This window comes from Passer montanus, unplaced genomic scaffold (genome assembly GCF_014805655.1).
Source record: "Passer montanus isolate IOZ18808 unplaced genomic scaffold, ASM1480565v1 scaffold69, whole genome shotgun sequence".
NCBI classification, from domain to species: domain Eukaryota; kingdom Metazoa; phylum Chordata; class Aves; order Passeriformes; family Passeridae; genus Passer; species Passer montanus.
In genome coordinates this window covers 2,714,262-2,741,108 of record NW_024372036.1, presented here as the reverse complement: position 1 = coordinate 2,741,108, position 26,847 = coordinate 2,714,262, and the positions used below count along the sequence as shown (strand labels likewise).

Genomic DNA, 26,847 nt, shown 5'->3' with positions numbered 1-26,847 from the left:
ATATATTTATGCAGATACTGGGTTTTAAAGGGAAATTAATGGAGCTGTTTATAAACAACTGTGATCCTGAAACTGGGAATCACAAACAGCAATTTTTCCTTTTTCTGTCATTGCTGTTCTCCAAGTGAAAGCTCTGTTGGCAGTGCCACATTAACCACATCCCTGCTGCTGTTGCAGAGCCCAGTGCCAAAGGAAGATGTGGACATAACCCTGGAGACCAAACCTGGGCTGCAGGAGGAGGAGGAGGCTCCATTCCCCACCCTCAAGTCAGAGGACAGTGGCATTGGGCTGAGTGCCTCCTCCCCAGAGCTGTGCCAGCACCTGGGGGTGCCCACGGTGACCCTGGAGAGAGATGATGTCTGGAAAAAAGGAGGGAGCATCCAGAAAACCCTGCTCTGCATCCAGGAGCTGGTGGCCAAGTTTGCCAGCAAATACATTTTTGGGATGCAGCTCCAAGAAATGAGTCCTGAAGGGATTGCAGCAATAAATCTGAGCGGGAAGGAGAAAAAGGAGAATGGCTACAGGTTACCTGAGAGTGGCAACAAGAAAAAGAGTCCCTGGGATGGCAAGCAAATCACTGTGCCTCAGGTGAAACAAATGCTCTCAGAGCTGTTCTCAGCCAGGGGCTCGCCCTTCAGGAGCAGGAATTCCACTGCTGTGCTCTCTGAACACAAAAAGGAGAAGGAGGAGGAGGAGTGGGACCTGGAGCTGGTGCTGGGACCCCTCAGAGGGGACTGCAAGGAAGCTTTCTCTGCAGCTTGTCACCTGCTGCTGGATTGCACCACATTCCCAGTTTACCTGTCTGAGGAGGAGATGGAACACTTGTACCTCTCTCTGTTTCAGGATCCTGGTAAGAATTTTCCTTTCCTGAGCGTTTTTAGGATGCAAACAGTGAGAGCTTGGCTATTTTCAGGACCAGAGGCAGTAAAAACCCTTGGACAGGGCTGAAGGCAAATTGGGAATTAAATCCTCACCCACCTCAGCATCTGGGGTGTGCCTGGCAGCTGAGTTTTGCCAAGCTTCTTAAATTCAATTTTTTTTTTTTTAATTCCACTAGAAAATTTGGAGCTGAAGGGATACAAAGACATCCTGGCCTGTACAGCCTTGCATGGTTCAGGATTTTCAGGATATCCATCCCTGTTTTCCATGGGTTGTGCCCCCAAAAAAGGATGTTGTAGAGGAAGATGGGTGTAGGTGGAAAATTTGAACTCTAAACCATAACAGAGGCAAAATCATCTCGTATCCCAAACCCTCAGCATTCAAAGGAGTTCAATGTAACAAATAAGAATAATTTTGTACAGCTGGAGGGCCTGTTTGTTCTTGGATTTCCAGTTCATTCCTTAGCTTTAGCAGGAGCTGGTATTGACCTGAAGGTTAACTCACAAACAGGTTTGTGGGGAATGGAGAGGTGGGAAACTGGAAAATTTGGTTCTGTTCCTCACTGCACTCCATATTCCTGCTGTCTGATGATATTCCCATCATCTCCATGGCATGGACATGGAATGCTTCCATTGCTCCCTCAGGAAAAGATGGCTTGGATTGATGTCAGCCACTTCAGGTATAAGTTATAAATCCTGAAAGGAGGGGCCTCAGTGCTGCTGGAAGAGCATCCATGGATCCTGAGCCCTCTGGAGCTGGTTGTGACAATGGCAGCTGGAAAACAAACCAGCAGCTCTAAATAATAAACATATTAATTGGGAATATTATTGGAAATATTATTGGGAATATTATATGTTATTGGGTTGGGAATAAACATAACGGACAAAGCAGAAATCCTGGAAGTTTTGGGGTCCTGCAAGAGCTTTCTGCTGGGAGAAGTAGGGAAACATGGAGAGGTTGTGGCTGCCTCATCCCTGGAAATATTCCAGGCCAGACTTGGAGCACCCTGGGAGGCTGGAAGGTGTCCCTGCCATCTTCAAGGTCCCTTCCAACCCAAGCCTTCTGTGATTCCATGAACTGTTGATGACAGGATCTGGGCAGTCATTTTGGTCCTGTGACCTTGCTTAAAGGATTTTTGGGAGTATGACTCCAACCCTGAGGTTGTTTCATGTGGATTCTTCTGCTTCTTTTATTTGCCAAGGTCAGGATTAAATGTGTGAGATGGTATTTCTTGTTGGGACTCAGATGTTTATCAGTTCTTATCTCTGTCACAGTCTCACAAACCCTGAGCTCTGCAGCACTTCACTCCAACAAACTAAAAATGGAGCCCTGTCTCTCTCTCTCCAAGGCCTTTTAAGGATCAACTGTCTAATTAAGAAAGGACACCTAAATTATTTTCACTTGTAACCCAATAAACAACCACCCATGCCTGCAATGGGGTCTGTTTTTTCCAATGACACAAAACCACCCAAACCCAGGGAGAAGAAGGTGAAGAAGAAGGAGCAGCGTCCACCCTAAACCCTCCATCCTGCTTTCTATCTATTCCTGTATTCTATCCCTTAAACTCTGAGTTTCCCACCCTGTGATATCACACACTTCTATCCAAACCGCACACCCACAATCCCAGTTCTGTCATTCCATTTTGGAAGCTTCTCCAGGGCCTCAGGTCAGTGCAGTGTTCTCCTGGGGGTCAGTGCCTGGCAGCACAGAAAGTTTAAAATTCTCAGTACCCAAGGTTCCAACAGTTCCAAACCCTTTCTATCCTTTCCCTTGGAGCAGGAGGTGATCCCAGCTTCCCTCTGTGGCTGAAGTCCCTGATGACAATCTGCTGCTGTGTCAACGACTGCTACGTGCAGAATGTGTCCATCTTCACCCTCCTGGAGGTCATCAACCACTCCCAGTCCCTGGCACTGGTGATTGAGGACAGGATGAAGAGGTACAAAGTGTCTGGCCACAACCCTTTCCTTGGCAAGCTGCAGATGGTCACCCTTCCTCCCATTGCTCCTGCAGTCCTGAAGATGATCTCAGAGAAAACAGATTTCTACCAGGTGTCCGTTTTCTTTTCCTTTTTCACTGCCCAGCTACACTGACCCTCTAATTCATAGAATCCTGGGATTCTGAGGCAATTTGGGAATGCCTTCTGGCAACAGGAAGCCAGGAAGGAAATGGCTGTTATTATGAACATAATTATGAATATATTCATATTTAGTTGTGTGCTCTTTTTCCCTAGAGAGTTGCCTGTGTGCTCTGGAATCAGCTGAACAAGGAGACTCGGGAGCACCACATTGCCTGTGTGGAATTGTTCTACAGACTTCACTGCCTGGCTCCCTCAGCAAATATCTGTGAGGACATCATCTGCCAGGCCCTTCTGCACCGGGACAAAGTAGGTCCTGTGTAGCTGCAGCTCTCTTCATGGAGAGCAAACACACACAGCTTCTCGAGGATATTTATTGGGAATTGCAGTGAGGAACTTTACAGAAAGAGAAAACAATTCTTATCTTTATTTTCTGGTTTTGTTGTTTTTATACATGTGGAATGTGTTAAGAAGATTGTTTACCTGAAGGGATTTGGTAATTAGATTCTAGTGGTAATTGTTTATATTAATTAACCAATCACTCGAAGCTGTGTCCTGACTGTCTGGAGACAGTCACGAGTTTTTCTTTAGTATCCTTTTAACATCTCTTTAGTGTAGTTAAAATATAGTATTAGTGTAATATAGTATAGTTTAATAAAGCAATTGTTCAGCAGTCTGAATCAGAAGAGTCAGATACCAATCATTCCCAGATGCTGGAATCATCCTGACTCTCCTATAGCTCCTGCATGCACTGAAGCCCCTCCAGCACTGTGGAATTGTTCCAGTGCTTCCCAAATGTCCTGCTGTTCCCTTCTCCATGTGCTCACTCCCGTGGCTGCTGTGTTTTCCAAGAGTCTGACAGGCTCTGTCCATGCTTTTACAATTCCCTGGGATTTGTTCAGTATGGGATTAGTGCTGGACTTAATCCCTGGATACAAAATCTAGCTCTTGATATTAGCTGGAGCTTTTAGTTCAAACTCAAACCCTGTAGTTTTTGTCAGGATTTCCCACTGTCCCAGCTCTACCAATATCTGTAAAATCACTTTATTTTTTATAGTATCTGGTCTCACAATAAGCTGTATTTTAAGTGAGCCAGTTATTAATTATTTTCCTTCCCTAATATAATGACAGCACAGTTCTGTAACAGCTGACAGAACATTTTGCACAATAAAACTTTAACCAGTCTTTCCCATTGTTTTGCTGTCCTTGCAATACTGCAACATAAACATTTGCAAACCTTTTTACAGCTTTTCACCAATAACCACTGCCTGGATACTGCAATGTATTCCCATTTTCATCCAACTTGGAAACCTCCCTAAATCTCTTTTTTCCTTGCCAAGGGAACAAGGCTGGAAGCTCTGTTCAGATTCTCTGTCATGTGGCACCTGACCAGAGAGATCCAAGGCAGCAGAGTGACTTCCCACAATCGCTCCTTTGATAGGTATTTCCACTTCCATTTGCATTTTTTATATTTAATTATATCTTGTTTTATTCTCTTTTCTGAGCTGGGGAGGAGTTCTCTGTAGGGAGAGTAAAAAAAAATGAACAAAAGGAACATTTTCCACTTCCTTGGAGTTTATCTTTGCAGGGCACTCTGTGCATGCTGTGGTTTCTTTTGGGTGAAGGAAGTTGCTGTAAAAATAGAAAGAGCTTCTTAAAGGAGGAGTAGCTTTTCTGGAGAGCAGATATTTTTTAATCTTGGAGTGAATTAAATTTGCCTTCCAAAGAAAATAACACCAGCTCCTTGTAAAAATAAAAATCTTAGTTTAGTTTTACTTCCTATGGGATAAAATTAAATAAAACCAAATAAATATGGGAAAGAACTTAAAAAGTGGGAGGATTTGTGTGGCCTTGCTTGTACAATTCCTGAGCTCAGTCCAGGAAAAGCTGCTTGGCCAAAGCTGTTGGGAGCAGACCTGAGCCATTGAGCACGCTCTGGGTGTGTTCCCTGCCAGGATTTTATTGCTTGATTTAACTTTTTTTAGGGATTTCAGCTTGGTGCTGGTGATGCCTTGGAGTGGCTCCCTAGAGCAGAGGCTAGACAAGATTAAGAGAATAAGAGCAGGTATTTAATAAAGGCCTCCACAGATACACCTTGGGCACTCCCAGAGGCCTCACCCAACCTGGACAATGGTCACCAGTGTTTCACACAATTATCACTTTGGTCCATTTACACATCAGGGGGTAATTCTCCAATTACAGCTTCAGGTAATGAAGTCATTAACCCCCAGTTTGCTCCCTCCCAATTCACTTTTTTTTATATTTTCAGGGCCTGAGGCTGTAGGGTGTTCTTGGGTCTCAGACCTAGAGGGATTGTTTTGTCTGAGCAAAATGTGAGGACAGTGATGCCTTGGGAGGCTGCCTGGAACAGAGGTCAGGCAGTGCTAAAGGAATAAAGCAGAAATTTATTAAAAAGCCTTTAAAGGACACACCTTGGGCAGCACAAGAGCCCAGCTGAGGCTACACCCAAGATGGACCCTGGGTCACGCCCTTTCACACTTTTATAGGTTTTGGTCCATTTCCATCTTGGGGTTAATTGTCCAATTACAGCTGCAGGTTATGAGGTCCCATCCTCCCAGATTGCTCTCCTCAATTCACTGCTGTTTGTGCTTTTTGGGGCCTGGAAAAGGATTGATTTGTGTGAGTGAACTGTGAGGAGAACTTACTAACACTTCACATGAAGTTCAGAGTTACACACCAATGCAGTGCAAAATCTGGAAAGTATGAAAGCTAAAACTTAAGGCATCAACAGTAACTAACACTTCATGAGGACTTTAGAGTTATCCACTGATGTGTGAGAAATGGATTTGTATGAATCCCTTGTAAGACTTGTAGAAAGGGTTTGTAAAAATCCACTGTAAGATTTGTAGGAATGGATTTGTAAGAATCCATTGTAAGATTTGTAAGGATGGATTTGTAAGGTTTGTAGGAATGGATTTGTAAGAATCCATTGTAAGGTTTGTAGAATGGATTTGTAAGAATCCACTGTAAGGTTTGTAGGAATGGATTTGTAAGAATTCACTGTAAGATTTATAGGAATGGATTTGTAAGAATCCGCTGTAAGGTTTGTAAGGATGGATTTGTAAGAATCCACTGTAAGATTTGTAAGAATGGATTTGTAAGAATCCATTGCAAGATTTGTAGGAATGGATTTGTAAGAATCCACCGTAAGGTTTATAGGAATGGATTTGTAAGAATCCACTGTAAGATTTGTAAGAATGGATTTGTAAGAATCCATTGCAAGATTTGTAAGAATGGACTTGTAAGAATGCACTGTAAGATTTGTAAGGATGGATTTGTAATAATCCATCGCAAGATTTGTAAGAATGGACTTGTAAGAATCCACTGTAAGATTTGTAGGAATGGATTTATAAGAATCCAGTGTAAGGTTTGTAAGAATGGATTTGTAAGAATCCATGCACTAATCCATGCACTAATGTGTAAGACTCCATGAACTCACATCATTCTCATTTCAGTCATCAGTTTTTCAATCATCACTTTCATCTCATTTCAACCATCACTCAGTGCGTTTCCCACATGGATGCAGCAGAGGATTCAAGCCCCGCGCCAGCCGCAGCTCTGAGCTGTCCCGTTTCCCCGCAGGTCGCTGTTCGTGGTGCTGGACAGCCTGACGTGCCCGGACGGGGCGATCGGCGCGGCGGCGCAGGGCTGGCTGCTGCGGGCGCTGTCGCTGAGCGATGTGGCGCGGATCCTGGAGCCCGTGCTGCTGCTGCTGCTGCACCCGCGCACCCAGCGCACCGCCCTGCGCTGCCTCCGCCACCGCGCCGCCTCCCCAGGTACCGGGAAAAATACCGCCTCCCCCATTTACCCGGAACAATGATCAGGAGGACTCCGTGGGTATCAGAGGGCTAATTAATTAATTTATTGTACCGTGTTATTGTCATTCTTGCACCAAGAATAGCACAGGGACAGACGGGAAGCAATATTGTAGAAAGAGCAAGGAAGGATTTATTCAAGAGAACAGCACAGTTTTTATACAGTGATACAATAGATTCTGTTTGATTGGCTAACAAAAACATCTTCCTCATACACTGTCCTTGAGAAGAACAGAAAGACGAAATAGGAAAACACCACCTGTTATCCTTAACAACTTATCACATTCTTACAACTCTCTAAAAATTGTCACAATCCACTGTGAGAAACCCTTGCCATTTCTCTCTCTCTATCCCATGGCATGCACATATTATTCTCTACTATATTACACTACATCAGAACTGAAAATCACTTATTATTACACTCAACTGCACTGAACAGAATCTCCTGACTGTCTGCTGACCAACAGTCTGCACATGTGCTTGGCCCTGGCAGGCCCAGGAAACACAGCACCATCACTCTGGGTAAACAGTCTCCATATCCCATTCTACTTTGGCACAAACACAGGGGCAGCAAAGGAGATAAGTATTGTTTTGATCATTCTTTGCTCTGCTTCTCTCAGGTTCAGAGAATGTGAATCCCACAGGGCCCTCTGGGGCACTGCTCCATCCATGGGATGAGGCCAGCAGGGTGAGGGCCAGCCCTGCCCTTGGGTCACAGCATCCCCAGGGAGCTCCAGGCTGGGCAGAGGGGCTGGAAAAGGCCCTGGGGGTGCTGGGGACAGGGCTGGACACGAGCCCAGGGGTGCCCAGGTGGGCAAGAGGCCCCTGGCAGCTGGGCTGGATGAGGAATTGTGTGTCCAGCAGGAGCAGGGCAGGGATTGTGTGGTAATAACATATCCCCTGAACAGAGAGAGACATAGTTCTGTGCCAGGATTTTCCTGGGAAGCTGTGAGAAGCTTCAGAGAAGCTTCAGAGAAGTTCAGAGAAGAGAATGAGAAACAATTCTCTCCATTTGCTACAGCTGTTGTTGTGTACATGCAGATAACTTACCAATGAGTGATTTCTTAATTAGACACTGGATGGTGTTTAGAGGGATTGACCAATTAGACTGTCACTAAGGGTTACGAACTCCTTGGTGAGATAGTATAGTATAGTATAATCATATAGTACAGCTTAATAAAACAATTGATCAGCCTTCTGCAACCACAGAGTCAATATTAATTATTCCCCATTCAGGGAACCATTGCCACAATAGGATTGTCCCTCTGTGCTGGCTCTGAGAGGCCCCTCCAGGGCTGTGCCCAGTTCTGCTCCTGCAGGAGAGACCTGGAGGGGCTGGAGCGTGTCCAGGGCAGGGAACGGAGCTGGGAAGGGGCTGGAGCCCCAGCAGGGGCTGAGGGAGCTGGGAAGGGGCTGAGGCTGGAGCAAAGGAGGCTCAGGGGCCCTTGTGGCTCTGCACAAGTCCCTGCCAGGAGGGGACAGCCGGGGGGGTCGGGCTCTGCTCCAGGGAACAGGGACAGGAGCAGAGGGAACGGCCTCAGGCTGGGCATGGGCAGGCTCAGGGTGGATATTAGAAAAAATTTCCTCATGGGAAAGGTTTTAAAACATTGGAAGGGGCATCCCAGGGCAGTGATGGGGTCAACTTCCCTGGAAGTGTTGGAAACTGTGAATGTGGCACTTGGGGACAGATTTAGAGGTGAACAGGGGCATGGTGCTGGGTGATGGTTGGACTCTGATCTTGGAGATCTTTTCCTACATTAACAATTCTGTGATTTGGCCCAAATACCCAAGTTTGTTTTTTTTACTGGACTAGAGCAGGAAGTGAACGGCCTCAGGCTGGGCCAGGGCAGGCTCAGGGTGGATATTAGGAAAAATTTCCTCATGGGAAAGGTTTTAAAACATTGGAAGGGGCATCCCAGGGCAGTGATGGGGTCAACTTCGCTGGAAGTGTTGGAAACTGAGTGGATGTGGCACTTGGGGACAGGTTTAGAGGTGAACAGGGGCATGGTGCTGGGTGATGGTTGGACTCTGACCTTGGAGCTCTTTTCCTACATTAACAATTCTGTGATTTGGCCCAAATACCCAAGTTTGTTTTTTTACTGGACTAGAGCAGGAAGTGCAGAAGTTTCTGGGAGTTTTATGCACAGGAAGTTCCTGTCTCCTGTCCCGTGCCTGTTACCAGGCTGTGCTTTCAGCATCATTTCTTGGTGTCACTTGGTAGATAAATGTCACACAGTTAAAACATCCACAGGGCTGCTATAGAAGCACAGAGCTAATCTATTCCTTCCTTGTTCACAGCATTTAATTAAGGAAAAAATTAGCTCTTTAATTAATTAATTGATCAGTCCCTCTGTTGCCATCCTTCTCATTGCCCTCCTGATCTCCACAAATATTTAATGTTCAGGAAGCATAAAAAAAGACAATTGTCACTCTTAGGGTGTCTCAGCCTAAAAGTGCTTTATGTTTTGATCCTGTTCTTTTTGCAGAAGGTTAGCACTGCTCTTTAACCACTTCAAAAGAGAAATAATTTTTCCCTTAAGAATAATTCTTGTTCATTTTTTTAGCCACATTCATTACATTTAATACTGGACTGGAGCAAAGTAGCTTTCTAAACTTCTAAAAAAAATTTATTAAATATAAAGCATGATGTGTTGACTAAATGACCCTTAAAGGTCCCTTCCAAGCCAGACTGTGATATGATTTTATCTGTGAAATAGAAATCAAATGAACAAAATCTATTTTTCAGACTATGTTCGTGATTGGCTTTGCAAGAAAAAGGCCCCTCTGAAAGAGTCTGGCATCTCTGAGAGCAATTCTGAGGAAAACCTCCCCTTGAGCCAGTTCACTACTGTGGACAGAGAAGCAATTTGGGCAGAAGTGGAAAACGATCCAGAGAAAGCAGAGCTAAAAGCTGAGCAGCCTGAAAATGATGGCTCTTCCCAGGACACGGAGGGCGAGCAGGACAACAGCGAGCACACGGAGTCTGCAGACACCAGCACAGGCCATGACAGTGACAACACCTCCTCCTTGTCCCCTTCCCTGGAGCTGCAGGAGGTGAGCAGCGAGGACAAGGAGGCTGCAGCTGATGGCAGAGAGGCTCCAGGCCACGGGAATTCCCTCAGTGCCTCCGAGAGCTCCAGATCCAGCGCGGGGCTCAACCTCGTCAGGGCCGACTCCGAGAGGACTCAGGCCTCGGAGTCCCTGTCCAGTGACGAGGAGGTGGAGCTGGAGCTGCAGGAGATGGCCCACTGCAGGCTGCTGAGGCAGCAGAAGGAGAAGCAGGAGCTGGCAGAGGCCCTGTTCAAGCACACGCTGCTGTACCTGCAGCCCTACGACTCGCGGCGGGTGCTCTACGCCTTCTCCGTGCTGGAGGCCGTGCTCAAAACCAACCCCAAGGAATTCATCGAGGCTGTGGCCACCACCAGCATGGACACCAGCTCCACGGCGCACCTGAACCTCATCTACAACCTCTTGGCTCGCCACCAGGAAGCTCTGGCAGGGCAGAGCTTTTACGGGAAGCTGCAGCCTCAGTCCCCCACGGCGTGCCCGCACTCGCTGCTGATCGAGCTGCTCACCTCGCTGTGCCTGAGCTTCCTGCGCTCCTACTACCCCTGCTGCCTGCAGCTCAGCCACAGGGACCTGCTGGGCAACAGGGACGTGCAGGTGAAGAGCGTGGAGGTGCTCATCAGGATGATGGCCCAGCTGGCCACCACGGCCAAGGCGGCCGAGCCCAGGAGCATGGAGCTGATCCGGGATCTGCTGGGCAGGTGCCAGGTGCAGGAGCTGGTGCTGCTCTCGCTCTCGGCCTCCATGTACGTCAGCCACAAGCGCTACCAGCTCCTGGCTGCTGGGGACAACCACCAGGAGCCAGAGCTCCTCGAGGAGAGCCTGATCAACTTTGGCCACGATCAGATCTGGAGCGAGCACCCTCTCCAGATTGAGCTGCTGAAGCTGCTGCAGGTGTTGATTGTCCTGGAGCACCACCTTGGCCAGAGGCCTGAGGAGCAGGAGAACCAGCCAGACCTGTCCAAGGAGTGGCAGCAGGCTCTGAACTTCCAGCAGGCCATTGGGGCCATGCAGTACGTGTACCCACACCCCATCACCTCGCAGGGCTTGTTTGTCTCTGCCGTGGTGAGGGGGCTGCAGCCCGAGTACGGCCATGGCATGCATCCCACCTGGGTGGGCTTGGTCACCAGCTCCCTGCCCTACTTTGGCAAGTCCTTAGGCTGGACCGTGGCCCCGTTTGTGGTGCAGATCTGTAAAAACCTGGATGAGCTTGTCAAGCAGTATGAAAATGAAGCTGTGAAGACTTCTGCCAAAACCAGGTAAGAGCCACCAGTGGGGATTTGTTATTCCAAAAATTCCCCTTTCCACAGAGCTGGGAGTGTGAAGGAACTCCCTGGGTCAGCACCGTCGCTCCCAGAGTTTGATCCTTAATTCCTGCTGCACCTGGAGTGAGCTGGAGGCAAGAATTGGTGCAGCAGCTGGAAGAAGAGAGGAGAGGAGAGAAGAGCAGCAGGAGCAGCAGCTCTGATATTTCCTGGCTCCCTCTGCCTTCCATCCAAGTATAAAAACTCCCAGTTTTATGGATCCCTTCATTTTGATATTCCTGACCTGATATTCCTAATATTCCTTCCAATTTTAGCTGTGGAATAGAAACAGGAATTTTTAATCAAGGAAATACCACTTAGCATATTAACATGTTTGGGTTTTTTTTTTCCCCCTCCCAAAGTTTCACTTCTAAAAGAGAAAATGTGACTCCTGATTACCCCCTCACCCTTCTGGAAGGGCTGACAACCATCGGGCACTTCTGCCTTCTGGATCATCCCCATCCAACAAAAAAGGTACGTGGGAATCCCCTGCCAGCAGGGTCACATCCCCTTTCCTTCCAGGTGAAGAGAAACAGGGAATTGTACAAGAAAATAACCTTAGAGAGGCCTCAGGGCACACCCAAAGAACTGAGCTGACTCAAAGTGAAAGGACTGAGCTCAATTTTTCTGTATTTGAAGACTGCAAAGTGAATTTTAAGTCATTGTTCATGAAGATCTTGGTGATGCAAATATCAGTCCTTAACAAACTGGTTTATTTTCTTTGGGTTTATAATGCTTTGATGTGCTCCCTACAATTTTTAGGTTCTTTTGCATAAGAAATAATTTTAACATTGATATTTTGGGGTTTTTTTCCCAGTCATCCTGTTCAGCTGAACCTGCCAACCTGAGGAATGCCAGGAATGCCATCCTGGAGGAGCTGCCCCGAATTATGAACACCATGAGCCTCCTGTGGAGTGTCATCAAGAGGGAAGACTCCCAAAAAAGACCAACTGACTTCTTTGGGACAACTAAAGGCTCCTCTTCAGTCTACTTTAAAGCAACCAAAGTAGGAGCTCTTATGAAATGCTGATTTTTTTTCATCTCCTCATCCTCCCCAGTGCATTTTACATGGAGTTCTTTTATTGTTGTTTATTTTCTGTATATTCTGGGAAAAAAATGATGCTTTATAAAGTAGGAGATGGTCTTTGCCTTACACTGATAATTATTTTCCTCCCTTTACAGACACTAAGAACAAAAATATTGGACTTCCTGAATCCCTTGACAGCACACCTTGGAATCCAGCTGATGGCAGCAACTGCAGCAGTGTGGAACAGCAAAAAACCTCACAGGAGTCACAGTAAAACCAAGGTGAAGCTAAAGAAAAGCACCTTTTTATTTCCTGTATAAAGGCAAATGTTACATTTATGTGCTCAGTTCTTAACTCTGTTTGTAGATTCTTTGGGGTTTTTTAAATAGGACTGAAAAATCTGAAATCCTCTTGGTTAGAAAAAGCATCAGGACTACAATTAAACCTCAATAAATAATCAAATAAAACCCACATTGTGGGTTTAAATCTGAGAGTATAATCCATTTTTTATTCAAAACTGGGCTGCCAAAATATAATTGGCCAATTATATTTTAAAGCTCATGAATCAGCTCAATTTCCAGAGAAAATGAGAGCTGTGCTCTCTGGAACTCATTATTTATTCTGGGGAGAACCTTCTCCATTCCTGCTTTCACTGGGGCAGAATCCAGTTGTGTTCATGAGGTGTTGGGAGATCTTTAAATGCAAGGGCTGTGTCTGGTTATCCTCTGTAATTTCCATTTCATTTTGAGGGCTGTGTGCTCTGTTCTGTTTTCTCTTGTCAGATTCTCCCCGTGGCCAGTGCATCCCAGCTCATTCTCGTGGACTTAATTTGTGCCCTGAATACTCTGAAAATTGACACCATCTTGTGTCTGGTCAAAGAGGTGGTGAAGAAACCAGCACAGATCAAGGGGGATGAGGTATTAGGTGTTCTACATTTCTTAAACAGCTCTTTTACAAAACCAAATCCACCAAGCAACAAGCATTTTTCTAATAGTACACAAACAAAAATTTTTTAAAAATACTTTAATCCTAATAAAAAACCCAAAACCAAAACAAATTAAAAATCCATTTCTAATAGTACGCAAACAAAATTTTTTTAAAATACTTTAATCCTAATAAAAAACCCAAAACAAATTAAAAATCCATTTCCATTAATAACCTAAAGCAAAAAGTATACTTATATCTCCACAAGTTCAAAAGCAAACTAAATTCCAACAAAGAACATAAAACCAAAAAAAAGCATTAAAAACTCTAGAAATAAAAAAGTAAGCACACAAACATAAACTACACAAAAACTACAACTAAAAACATCTAATCCTAAATGCAAAATACTATCTCAAGTACCTTCAGTCCTGACTCCAACAGAAGTAGAAAAAAGAAGCCAAAAACCAGCATATGATGATGTTTTGTGTGAGGAATAAATATTGATTAGTTTTGTTTTGTAAAATTGTATAGAGATATGTAAGATAATGATGTAAGTATTAATTATTAATATTATTTGGTTATGAGTAGGAAGAAATATTAGAGTAAAACTATGTATGTAGTGAAGAAGAAATTGGTAATAATTAGGAATTAAATAGATAATATATATATAATTAATAATACATATGAAATTATATCATTAGAAAGTACTATAATCAAAAAGTACTAAAATGAGATTTTGGGAATAAATCCTTCCCTGGGAGGGTGGGCAGGGGCTGGGATGGAATTCCCAGAGCAGCTGGGGCTGCTCCTGGATCCCTGGCAGTGCCCAAGGCCAGCTTGGATTTTCTTTTGTCTTCTGATGGCAAATAAGTGTGGGTTTGCTTTTCTTTTGCAGAAATCCTCTCTGGTGGACATCCCAGTGCTGCAGTTCAGTTTTGCTTTCATTCAGAGGTAACTCAGTCCTTCTGAAAGAGAATTTTCTGTTTGACTCCAAGGAGGGAACAGCCAGTATTGCCATTTTTCTTTCCTTTGATCTCCATGTCCCAGAGCACTTCTCTGCAGGAAATGTGCTGTCCCTTGCTTGTTGACACACACATACAGAGTGCCAGGGCTGTGACACTGCAAGGGGAAGTGACACTGACACTCAGGAAGGGCAGGACTGATCCTAAAGCTTTTAGGCCACCACGTTCCTCTTATTTGTTGTTTTTTGTTCTTTCCTTAACTCTGCCTTCACTCAGGTGTGCTTTGGTTTTATTTTTTTTGGCAGACTCCCTGTCCCAGCCCTGCAGGAGAACTTCCAGCCCTTGTTAGGGCTCCTCAGAGAGTCTGTGCAGCTGAACTTGGCTCCTCCTGGCCACTTCCTTCTCCTCAGGTACTGTGGGAGAGAGCAGAGGTTTCACTGAGCTTTCACCCTGTGCCATCCCTGACTGAGGGTGCTCTGATCCCCCCACAGCATCCTGAATGACTTTGTGACAAGGACACCCACCCTGGAGAACAAAAAGGACCAGAAAGACCTGCAGGTACAGAGGTTCAAATTCACCTTTTAGTTCCTAAACCTGGCACTGTTCATGTAAGGACAAGTGGAGATGTCCTGATCTGTGCTTTGGATCTGAATTCCTGTGTTTTGGGAGTGCCTGGATGTGCATCCACCCATTTTGGCTGAGGCCTGGTGAACAGGGCAGACTCAAGCATGAGAGACAAACAGAATTTTGTCCCAAATTTTTGAAATCCTTTCAAAGCTGATTTTTTTTTTTAAATCAAGTGGGATGTCCTGAGTTCATATCCTGTGTGTGGATATTGAAATCTCCAAGCTGTCTAGGAAAATGAATTAATCCTTGGAGCTCCCAGCTGGGCTTGGCAGTGGGAATGACTCTGAGCTCAGCTGTGTAAAGAAAGGAGCAGAGCAGGATCCTCCTCCTGTTCTGCCTTATTTCCCCAGCAGTTTGAACACTGCTTACCTGGGTGGGTTTGGGTTTCATGTGCCAACTGAGAAATTCAATCTCCCCTTCTGCTTCAGAGTCTTGCCAGTAAAATGACAGAAAATGTCATTTTACAGCCTCTGCCTTTTTGGCTGGCTGGGATTTGGTTTCATTGCAGCTCCTCATTTCCCTGGCAATTCAGAATACCAATTAAATATCTGATGCCACTTTGGTTACCTTACAGGAGGTGACCCAGAAGATCCTGGAGGCTGTGGGGACCATTGCTGGTTCTTCCCTGGAACAGACCAGTTGGCTGAGCAGGAACTTGGAAGTGAAAGCTCAGCCTCAGATTTTACCAGATGAATTCAACATGGAGGATGTCAATGGTAAAGTGACTTTCCCTGACTCCTGCTGCTCCCTGTCCTCTGCTGCAGGCAGTGAAGAGCACGAGGGGTTTGGTGATGTGTGCTTTGCATGATTTCATATTTCATGTAACACCAGTTTGCACATAAATGTGCTGTTTGGGCAGCAGATTAGGAAACAGCAACATTTAAACCTGTCTGAAGAGAAAACTCGATTATTTTGCTTTTTTTAGATACATCAGTGGTACCTTCTTCAATGGTTTCTGCCTCTGCTCCTTCAATCTACAGTGTCCAAGCCCTTTCTCTCCTGGCAGAGGTCAGTGGGGCCCTCTCATCTGTGGGGTTTTTAAGCTGAGGACCTCCTCTAGTTGAGCTGTTGGGGCTGGGTTGGACTCTTCCAACCCAGTGATTCTGGAAACTCTGTGTTTCTGTGAGGAGGATTTTCCTGTTAGATTAAACAGGAGTGCCACTCTTTTGGGGGCTGTTCAGCTGCACAGATTTCCAGCCTGAGCCGTGGCTGGAGCACTTGCAGCAGTGCCAGCTGAGGTGTGAAGAGCTCTGTGTCCCCTGCCAGGTGCTGGCCTCGCTGCTGGACGTGGTGTACCGCAGTGACGAGAAGGACAAGGCCGTGCCCCTCATCTCCCGCCTGCTCTACTTCGTGTTCCCCTACCTGCGGAACCACAGGCCAGTCTCTCCCTGCTCCTGCCACTTCCCTGCCTCATCTGTTTGTTTTCCCTTTATTTCTCCATTCTCTGTTCACATTCTAATGGGTTTGAGCTGGGTTTGAGCAGTGTTTCCCCAGGAGCTGAACCTGTTGTTGTTTGAGCTCTGCTTCCCCCAGCTGGGATTTTGGGTTTTACTCAATCTCCCCTTTCTGTGCCTGTCAGGGGATGGGGATGGGGCAGCAGAGCATGGGATGTCCCAGGATCCACCAGGAAGCAGAAAAGCATCATGTCTCCCTATCCTCTCCCTAGTTTTTCTCACAAATGTGGGAGAGATGGATGATATCCAGTGGGGACACAGGGCATGGAGTCCTGGAATGGTTTGGGTTGGAAAGGACCCCAAAGCCCACCCAGTGCCACCCCTGCCATGGCAGGGACACCTTCCACTGTGCCAGGCTGCTCCAGCCCCAGTGTCCAGCCTGGCCTTGGGCACTGCCAGGGATCCAGGGGCAGCCCCAGCTGCTCTGGCAATTCCATCCCAGCCCTGCCCACCCTGCCAGGGAACAATTCCTTCCTAAAGATCTCATTCAAGCCAACCCTTTTGTGAGCTGAAATCTGTTTTTGAACTTTAAAAAAGCCCATATTGATGATTTTTGTCCTCTCCCCCAGTGCCTACAACATTCCCAGTTTCCGTGCTGGTGCTCAGCTGCTCAGCTCCCTGAGTGGATACGCCTACACCAAGAGAGCCTGGAAAAAAGAAGTGCTGGAATTGTACATGGATCCATCTTTTTTCCAGATGGACACTTCCTGCACTCAGTAAGATGTGGAATTGCAGCACTCCAAGCTTGTATTCTGAATTTATGAGGAAAGGCTTTAAAGGAGAAGAGTAACATTGGGAAGAAAATTCCACTTAGTGCTGTCTTATGGAATAGGATAATGCTAAAAATGGGTCTCAGCACTAATTCTGCTCCAGACAAGAGTCTGCACACAAATCCTGCCTGGATACTGTTTCCTTGTATGAAAAGTTTGACCCAAATTATTTCTCAGGTGAATCCTCACCACAGCTTTCCCTGAATATCTAAATCCTTTTTTCTCTCCTGCAGCTGGAGATCCATCATCGATCATCTCCTCACACATGAGAAAACCATGTTTAAGGATTTGATGAGTAAGTATCAGCTGCTGATAATTTATTTCTCCCTCAATTTGAAATCCATTTGCCTCTGAGCCATTTGGGTGCATTTTTATTACACTGATTTATCCATAAAGTGCTGACTGTGCATCATGAACCATTTTGGGAACTTGATTCCCAGCTAAAGCTGATTTAAATCTGGATTTTGATCATGTCTAAAACACACCAGAGGAGATTTTGCTGTAGAGGTGCTTCTGTTGGTTTCCCACATTGACATTTTGCTCTAGTTTTGAGGTGTCCAAGCGTGACCTTCCCCAGGAGGAGTCTTTGGCAAACTCTGCAGGTGTCTGCCATGACCAGTGCAGCAAACCTTCCTTTGCTGTGCTGTGACCTCTAATTCAGGCTCAAGGGGAGTGTGGAAGAACAAATCCTGGGGGAAAGGGTGGAATGGGACCCCTTAAAGTGGCCTCAAGCACCTTTAGTCTCTTTTTCATCCTTTCTAAAAGAATTATTCAACAGTTCCACCACAAGAAAAATTTTATTACGCAAGACAAATTCACGGTCGCTGACCCAGGAGAGTTTTTTTCCTGGAAGATTTCAGGACGCAGGGATTATGCCCAGCCCCAAAGGCAGGCAGTTCCTGTGGGGTGGATGACTGTGCTGTGTGTTGCAGCCATGCAGAGCAGTGCCCTGAAGCTGTACCCCAGCTTTGAGCAGAAGGCCATGCTGCTGAAGCGCCAGGCGTTCGCCGTCTTCAGCGGGGAGATCGACCAGTACCACCTGTACCTGCCCCTGATCCAGGGTGAGCCTCCACCCCTGCCCTTCCCTGCAGCTGCAGCACAAATCCCACAGGCCACAGAAGCCCCTGGATCCCTGGCAGTGCCCAGGGCCAGGCTGGATGGGGCTTGGAGCAGCCTGGGGTAGATGAAGGTGTCCCTGTCCCTGGAGTGGCTGATCTTTAGTGTCCTTCCCAACCCAAACCATTCCATGAGAGAAATTCTGTAAGAAAGCAAAGTCACCTCTTTTCCAACAAATGCTCAGGGTTTTTTTAATTTTGAATAAAATTGATGAATCTCTGAGTTCCAACAGATAAATGACCTCAGCAGGGAAGGACAGGAATCTTGGTTTCAAGGCCTTTGGTCTGGAAATGGGATTATTTCATGGCAACCTTCCAGCCACTCTTGACCTGCTGTTGTTCTCTTTAAATGCCAGATTTGATCACGTTTTGTGCACCCCAAACCCACTTGGGCTTTGTCTGAATTACAGTTCAGTTAATGCAATGCAAAGAACTCAGCCCAAAACTGATGATCAAGTTAAAAATGTGATTTGCCACCTTCCACAAGGTGGAGAGGGACCTTTCACAAGGGCTGGAGTGACAGGACAAGGAAAGGGCCTTAAACTGCCAGAGGGCAGGGCTGGATGGGATCTTGGCAATGAGGAATTGTTCCCTGGCAGGGTGGGCAGGGCTGGGATGGAATTGCCAGAGCAGCTGTGGCTGCCCCTGGATCCCTGGCAGTGCCAAGGCCAGGTTGGACACTGGGGCTGGAGCAGCCTGGCACAGGGGAAGGTGTCCCTGCCATGGCAGGGCTGGCACTGGATGGGCTTTGAGGTCCTTTCCAACCCAAACCACTCCATAATTCCACACTTTCATTCCCAAAACAACACAAATTCAGGAAAATGCTGCTTTTATTTTGCTTTTTCCCTTTTTTATGCTTCCTCCAGAACGTCTGACTGAGAACCTGCGCGTGGGCCAGACTTCTCTGGTGGCTGCCCAGATGTTTCTCTTCTTCAGAGTTCTCTTGTTGAGGATTTCCCCTCAGCATCTCACCTCGTTGTGGCCAATCATGGTCACAGAACTGGTAAGAAAGAAGTTTTTAACATTTGAAAAAAAATATATTACAGTTGAAAAAAAATCAGCCTGTGCTTTTTCCCAGTTTCGATTTTTCCTCTTCCCTGCTTGGAAATGTTTCCACAGTTTTACATTAATCTGATCATGTGTGGAGGAAAAGTGAAATTGTCATTAGGAAATTCCTTTTGGGTTAATTTTGGTGTTGTTAATGGAATCTGTTGCCTGAGTTATTAATTTGTTACAAGTCATAAAGGTTCCTTTTCAATGTAAATCATCACTTTTAGTTGGGATTGAGTTGTGTGAACATTTCAGCTTCTCAATAATTATTTCTTTAAAGATCCAGACATTTCTACAGCTGGAGGAAGATTTAACTGAGGAAGAGGAACCAGCAAAGTAAGAGCTGCCATTTGAGAGACTTCTTTAAAATTAATTAATAAAATTAATTCTCTGGGATAGGGAGGAGAGTTTGAGAGATTTCTTTAAAATTAATAAATTAATTATCTAAAATCAATTAATTAAATTGATTAATTCTCTAAAATTAATTAATTAAATGAATTCTCTGTGAGAGGGAGGAGCCAACAGGACATTTTGCTATTGCATTTTTATTTTTCTATTACTGTTAAATAATAATTTAGATATTTTTTTAGCAGCTTAAATAGTGATATGCTTAAAAATATATGTACTAATTATTAATTGTGTACAAAAATAAATGCTAAGTTGGCAGTCGAATATTTTAATATGGTGCCATTTTTTGGTATATTTTAGATTATTTTGCTCCTGCAGAGCAAAAATAAAATAAAAATACTTGTACAAGAGCCTCCTACAGAATAAAAATAACAGTCCAAGAGCTCCTTTGTGTAAATGTGGGCATTCCTCTTGTGCTGACTGGAAAACCTTGGGTGGATTGGGGTTTGAGTGGACCTTTTTTTGAATTGAAACACAGGAGCAACAGCAAAAGCAGCAAAGCCAAAGGCTCGGGGGATGGCGGCGGGGCTGAGATCCAGCCCAAGGAGCTGTGCCTGTACCTGGCAGCCTGCAAATTCCTGGACACAGCACTTTCCTTCCCCCCTGACAGGATGCAGCTCTTCCAAATGTGAGTCCCTTTTCTCCTCCTGGTCCTTTATCCTTTAAAAGAATTGTGTTTTCCTCAAGATTTCATTTTGCCTTTCATCAGTTCCTTTTAGGAGTGCTGATATTGAATATATGGTGATAAATATGGGGATAAGTGGGATTTGGGAGAAAAATTTGGTCTTGGTAGAGGAGGATTTCCCCATCCTCTTTAGGATTCCTTAACTTGGAAAACTGGGAGAGGAGAAAGGTGGAGATGGTTTTCCATCTGCACACACCTGGGAATGTTTTGGAGCTGGTTGTTTTTAAAAATTGGCAAATTAATAATGTAATAATTCATTAATACCAACAGAGAACATTTATGAGAGACTTCTGTAGAAACAACCAGTGCTGCACTAAAGTAGGCTTGATCCAAACAAGGATTTCCATCTTTGTAAGGAATCAATCCATTTTTTCTAGGTACAAATGGGCCTTTGTGCCAGAGGTGGACACAGAATCATCTCCTGTCACCTCCCACCTGGTGGAAAACCACCAGGAATGCCAGCCACACATCGTGAGGATCATGGATCTGCTCAAGACGAAATACGGGGTAAACAAACTTGTCCTTTTTATTTTTAATATATTAATTTACTTTTCCAAGCACAAGATTTTTTGTTATTCAGAGGATATTTAGATATTCCCTGTGAGGAAGGGGAAGAGCAGCTGCCCCTGGATCCCTGGCAGTGCCCAGGGCCAGGCTGGATGGGGCTTGGAGCAGCCTGGGGTAGATGAAGGTGTCCCTGTCCCTGGAGCTGGCTGATCTTTAGTGTCCTTCCCAACCCAAACCATTCCATGAGAGAAATTCTGTAAGAAAGCAAAGTCACCTCTTTTCCAACAAATGTTTTGGGGTTTTTTTAAAATTTTGAATAAAACTGATGAATCTCTGAGTTCCAACAGATAAATGACCTCAGCAGGGAAGGACAATTATTTTGGTCTGGAAATGGGATTATTTCATGGCAACCTTCCAGCCACTCTTGACCTGCTGTTGTTCTCCTTAAATGCCAGTTTTTAAGTTATTTTAGGGATTTTTAGATATTCCCTATGAGGAAGAGGAAAAGGCTGCCCAGAGCAGCTGTGGCTGCTTGTGGATCTCTGGAATGTCCAAGGCCAGGTTGGACACTGGGGCTTGGAGCAGCCTGGGACATTGGAGGAGTCATGGATGAGCTGGATGATCTCCAAGGTCCTTTCCAACCTTTACCTTTAGTCCATCCCAGCTTTTTGTTCCTTTCAGGACCCAGAGCACCCCGAGGGAGCTGCCAGGAATCCCAAATTCCCCCTGCTGAGCCTGCGCTCCGTGTCCAGCATCACCCAGCTGCTGCCTTTCTTCCAGACTCTGTGCTGGGCATTCACAGCCCGAGGCAGTGACCCCCACCATTCCCACCCCTCGGCAGCTGCCTCCCTGCATTCTCCTGGCAGCACCAGCAGCAGGATCCTGCAGCAGCTGGAGGACAGCGTGGAATGTGATTTCCTGGAAAATATGGAAAGCTGAGCCTCACCTGGGACACTCCTGCTGGATCAAACACAGGGAAAGCTTGGCTGAAATTCTGTTTTTTTTCCCCCCAAATTTCCAGCTATGCTTTGGGATTTCTCTTCAGTTATTCAGGAGCTGGTGGTGAAAAGCAGGAATCTCCAGTTGCTGTGGTGGGGAAAAGGGCAGTTTGGTGGGAATTTCTCATAGTTCCTGTGTTTTATTTGTTTCCCCTGGGAAGGATTAAAGACATTTTGTAAATAGGGGAAGAATATTTTGAACTTGGTGGAAGCAGCAGCTGTCCTGGGACTTCTCCAGGAGAAGCACTTTTAAGTGCTTTTGGAGCTGTGTCCTGAAGGAAAATTGAAGGAAAATCCAATATTGCATGTTAGTGTACAATCAGTTTGCAGCGAGTCATTTCCTGAGGTGAAAGCCCCTAATTTGACCTAAATTGATCAAGTTCCAAAGAAATGCCCCAAATTCCTCCCAGATGGATTGGCTGGGTCTCATCATTGGCAAGGAGCTGCAGCTTTGCCCTGGCTGCAATTTCATCTCTGTGCTAGAGCAGCATCTTCAGGCTTAGCAACTCCTAATAAATCAGAAATGTGCATAAAACATAAACCTTTCCAGGAACATTTTGTAATTAGCATTACTTGAGGGGGTTTTGATTTTAATTAATTGATTAAAATATTTAAATTAATATTTTTTAAATTATAAACTTTTGTTCTTTCAGTGACTCAGGTGGCTGCAGCTTCTGAAATGCAACTAAATGAAGATAATGCTGTAAAAATAGAAATTGCTTAACTAAAATGAAAATAATATTCTTTTTTTTTGTTTTTATAAGAACATTTTTTGTACAAAAGAATGTATTTGGCTGTTCCTGGATGGTGAGAGAGGTAGGGGGATCATCCCAGTGCTTTTCCTAAATTAAAAAGGACATGGGAAAAATTTGCTTGGGGATCAAGGATTTCTTTTTCCCAAACTCCCATAACAACAAGGGAGGCTTCTCTGCAGTGGGTTTTAGGTACAGATGGATGAGATTTTCATCCTGAGTTTATAAACTAAAATAATGAAACATCCTTTACTCTCACACTGGAATACTGTACAAAAATAACAGCACAATAGGCTTGTGCTAAACTTCTTTAAATCCTTTGCATCTTTACAGTGAAGGAAAGTGGTGGACTGAGGTGTGGTCATTAAGAATGTGAATTGTTTGTATTAATGTAATTTATTAATGGTCTCTAATGCTGTTGGAATGAGCACAAGTGCAAAGTTACCCTTTGAAAGCATTACTTGAATATTGGAGCAGGCCACTGTTAAAATGCTGGTGTTCATTTCCTACCTGTCTGCAATAATTGTTGTGGATAATCTGAATACTCAGGATGGTTTGGTACTTCCAGTTTCCTGCTGGTTGCATTCCATACTTGGATATTTCCCTTAAATGCTGAGAAAGGAGAGCAGGGTTAGATGGGATGTTGGGAAGGAATTCCTGGCTGGGAGGGTGGGGAGGGCTGGATGGAATTGCCAGAGCAGCTGGGGCTGCCCCTGGATCCCTGGCAGTGCCCAAGGCCAGGCTGGAGCAGCCTGGCACAGTGGAAGGTGTCCCTGCCATGGCAGGAGTGGCACTGGGTGGGCTTTGAGGTCCCTCCAACCCAAACCATTCCAGGATTCCATGATTCTGTTATTCCATGATTCTATCCAATGGTGTTAAAATCTAAGAGAACTCTTTGTCATTAATCTGCTTTCAGTGGCATCAGACATTTAAGGAACTTGCAGAATCCTTCCACTTCAGAAGAAAAAGTTCTTTAAAATTTAGTATCCAAGCAGATCATTTATAATTATAAATAACACGTGAAAAAGGAGGAAAGGGCTTTAACTAAAAGTCCTGCTGAGTGCTGGAGGGGCACAGTTCCACAGACCCAAAGGGGAATATTTTATTCCTTTATTCCATAACTTTATTACTTTTCCATGTGGGACTAACTGTGGTTGTTTTCTCCTACTGATAAATCCACTGAGGAGCCACAGCAGGGCTCTCCTGCTCTGAGCTGGTCCCACCAAAACAGAAGAACCTCACTGTCCATGAATCTGGAAATGTTTTTGCCTGGATCTCCAGACATCCTCTCCTGTTCCAGGACAGGAAATGCTTTTGCTTTGCTGTGATTTTGCTTTTCAGTCTAACCAAGCTCAGCTTTGTCTTTCGGACACTTCAGCTCCAATACAGCAGAAAGTGCTCAGAGGGAGAGTTGGAAATATTCCAAAGGATTTCATTGTCCTGAAAGAAAAAAAAAATCAGAAGGTGCAACCAAGGTAAACTGCTGAAGAGCAGCAGGACTTGAGGTGTAGAGCATTAAGTGATGGTTGTGTATCCCATACCATACATGAATGTAATTCTTCTATTAATATTAAATGTTATTTTGCAATGCCTTTTCAAATGCAGTTCTTATTTTTCAACCTGCCTTCCCTGCTCACTCACCAATTTTAATTTTTACCTGACTCTGGAAAAGCTCCCAAATTCAATCACAGGGTAATTGAGGTTGGAAAAGATCTCCAAGATCTTTTCCAAGGTCCAAGCTGTGCCCCATGGCCACCTTGTCCCCAGCCTGGAGCTCTGAGTGCCCCCTCCAGGGGACACCTGCAGGGATGGGCACTGCAAAGCTCCCTGGGCAGCTCTTCCCAAGGCCTGAGCTCCCTTTCCATGGGGAAATTCCTGCTGAAAATGCCACCTCAGGGGATGAGGGCTGTGGATCCCAGCAGCAGGACTCTGCTGGCCCTGCCTTGGGAGAGGCTGTGCTGCTCCTCTCTTCCCCTCTGATCCCACTCCTGCATCCCTGGCCTTCACAGCCCTGGAACTGGCACACTGAGATCCCTGTCCCTGCCTGGGACAAGCTCTGGGGAGCTGTGTCTGGAACAGGGAGCTGCTGCAGGGATCATGGATTGACCCTGGATGGAGGGAGAGACTTCCCAGGAAATCAGGAGCTGCTGCTACTCAGCCCCAGCCTGAACATTTTCACAGAGCCAAGGGAATGCCCTGGAAGAAATCTCTTTCCTCTTCATCCAGAGGGAAGAAAACTCTTCTGTACCATGAGCTTTAACACCTCAGGCTGGAGGAGCGTGGTTTGAATGACTGTGTGGTAGTTTTAGTTTGAAATTGGGTGGAAATACTGACTTTGTGTAGTGGTTTTGGTTTGTTAATTCGAGATTTTTTTGGTTAATGTATTAATTAGTGTGGTGGGTTCAGTGTTGGTTAATTATTAGTGTACTCACTAGAATGTATTTACTTATTTTTTTGCTGTGATAGAGGATTAGGAGAAAGGTTAAGTAGGTTTAAAATTGTAGGATATAAAGAAAAATTTATTAACAGCAACTAAAAGAAAGAGTAATAAGAATTAGAATAAATCTTTAGGATACTTTTATTTTTCTTATAACTTTTTCTTTTTTTACTGACAATGTAAAGAAATAAAATGTAAAATTTCAGTCCGTTTACTACTTCTAAAATAGTCTTTTTTTAGTTTATTTAGAGAAGTTTCTCTTGTTAATGTTATGGAGACTTCTCTACAAAAAAACAGTTTTCTCGTGATTCTTTTTATGAATAGAAGCCACCCAGAGAAATCGATAATTGTGAAATCCTTCTCATTTTTTGTAAGTTTTCTTAGAGTTGTGTTTAGGGGCTATGCTAACGTATGTGTTACTGCTCCAGGAGACAAGCTTGGCTGCTGGGATCAAAGAAGAGAATCCCAGAATCACCAAGGCTGGAAAAGACCTCTAGGCTCTGCCAAGATCCAGTTATTAAAGTTATTAAAAATGTCTCTGCCTGAATTAAGGTGCAAACGAGATGATATGCCATGACAATAGTATGGGTTTTATCTAATAGTAAATATGAGAGACAGAAAATAAAGAGATAGAAAAGTGGTGTGGCAGGGACAGAATAAAGAAAATGTCACCACTCCACGGATCCCAGTGATGTTCTGTTGATCCTCTCCAGTGCTCTTGGTGTGAGGATCCCACAAAGGCACAGAATCCCAAGGGTTAATGTAGCTCAGGCCAGGGGCAGTGCCCAGGGCTGTCTCTTGCAGCAGACTCCAGATCTGATGCATCCCGTGCAGTCCTGAGGTGCGAGACTTCAGGAATGACTCAGGGGGGCATTTCGGGATGGATTCTGATGGCCCCTGAGGTGTCCCTCATGTGAACATCCTGTGGTGCTGGGGCTTTGTGTAAGGCAGGATGGGTGCTCAGCACCTCTGAACTTCGGGTGAACCTGGGAGGTGACACCCTAAAGCTCCTCCCTGCTCGTTCCAGGAGGCTGTGGAAGGCTGGCCACTGTGGGCTGTGCTCTCCACACCCCAAACCCTGCCAGGCTAGGATCCCTGCTGGCTTTGGCTTTTCTTTTTTTCCCCTCTCCCTCAGTCCTGTTTGTCTGCCCCTAGGCTGGGATGATTCAATAGTGTATCTGGGAGTTCAACTTACAGTCCAAAGTCCCACTCAGGTGGAGGCTGCTGTGGTTGCAGTTTCTTTACAGAGTTTTTGTTATAATGGGCAAAACTCTTTCATAACAATTCTCAAGGCATAAATAATTTCAGTTCCCACACCCAGCCATGACCCCAGCAGCACCACCACGTGCACCATTAAACCCCAGCCTCAAGTGCCACAACCACAGGTTTTTTGAACGTTCCCAGGGATGGGGACTCCACCACAACCCTGTGTGTCCTGTTCCAGTGTTTGACCATCCTTTCCAGGAAGGAATGTTTCCAAATATCCACCCTGAGCCTGCCCTGGCCCAGCCTGAGGCCGTTCCCTCTGCTCCTGTCCCTGTTCCCTGGAGCAGAGCCCGACCCCCTGGCTGTCCCCTCCTGGCAGGGACTTGTGCAGAGCCACAAGGGCCCCTGAGCCTCCTTTGCTCCAGCCTCAGCCCCTTCCCAGCTCCATCAGCCCCTGCTGGGGCTCCAGCCCCTTCCCAGCTCCGTTCCCTGCCCTGGACACGCTCCAGCCCCTCCAGGTCTCTCCTGCAGGACCCAAAACTTAGCCTCAGGTTTTATAATTTTTTATATTCTGTATATATAAAATACTTATATTCTTTTATATTTTTCAGATCCTGTGCTGCTTTAGTGTGCACTTCTGACACTGGGGCACTTTCCCACAGCGCTCCTGCTCTGCAGGCACTCGGAGTGCTCCTGTCTGGTTCCCCAGAGCAGTTTCTACTTCGGCATTTCTGCCGATTCCAGGCGTCCAGGGCAGGGAACGGAG

The 26,847-nt window shown here is 45.4% G+C and overlaps 1 protein-coding gene across 3 annotated transcripts in view; it reads left to right on the top strand.

Moving 5' to 3' along the window:
- Positions 1-24,038, top strand: part of DOP1B (DOP1 leucine zipper like protein B) — a 49,242-nt gene extending 25,204 nt beyond the window's left edge. For 2 of the 3 annotated variants that reach the window (XM_039729411.1, XM_039729410.1), the window contains exons 14-37: positions 178-850; positions 2,659-2,927; positions 3,110-3,262; positions 4,294-4,394; positions 6,557-6,750; positions 9,536-11,114; positions 11,522-11,633; positions 11,977-12,165; positions 12,342-12,467; positions 12,969-13,103; positions 14,006-14,061; positions 14,378-14,482; positions 14,564-14,630; positions 15,274-15,415; positions 15,625-15,707; positions 15,966-16,075; positions 16,723-16,869; positions 17,157-17,218; positions 17,856-17,984; positions 18,905-19,041; positions 19,369-19,424; positions 19,975-20,124; positions 20,559-20,688; positions 21,370-21,627. In XM_039729411.1, the coding sequence (XP_039585345.1) occupies positions 178-850; positions 2,659-2,927; positions 3,110-3,262; positions 4,294-4,394; positions 6,557-6,750; positions 9,536-11,114; positions 11,522-11,633; positions 11,977-12,165; positions 12,342-12,467; positions 12,969-13,103; positions 14,006-14,061; positions 14,378-14,482; positions 14,564-14,630; positions 15,274-15,415; positions 15,625-15,707; positions 15,966-16,075; positions 16,723-16,869; positions 17,157-17,218; positions 17,856-17,984; positions 18,905-19,041; positions 19,369-19,424; positions 19,975-20,124; positions 20,559-20,688; positions 21,370-21,627 (5,163 nt within the window). Of the gene's footprint in view, positions 1-177; positions 851-2,658; positions 2,928-3,109; positions 3,263-4,293; positions 4,395-6,556; positions 6,751-9,535; positions 11,115-11,521; positions 11,634-11,976; positions 12,166-12,341; positions 12,468-12,968; positions 13,104-14,005; positions 14,062-14,377; positions 14,483-14,563; positions 14,631-15,273; positions 15,416-15,624; positions 15,708-15,965; positions 16,076-16,722; positions 16,870-17,156; positions 17,219-17,855; positions 17,985-18,904; positions 19,042-19,368; positions 19,425-19,974; positions 20,125-20,558; positions 20,689-21,369 lie in introns of all 3 variants that reach the window. The other variant, XM_039729412.1, reaches the window with a different exon arrangement.
- The last annotated feature ends 2,809 nt before the right edge of the window (positions 24,039-26,847 follow it).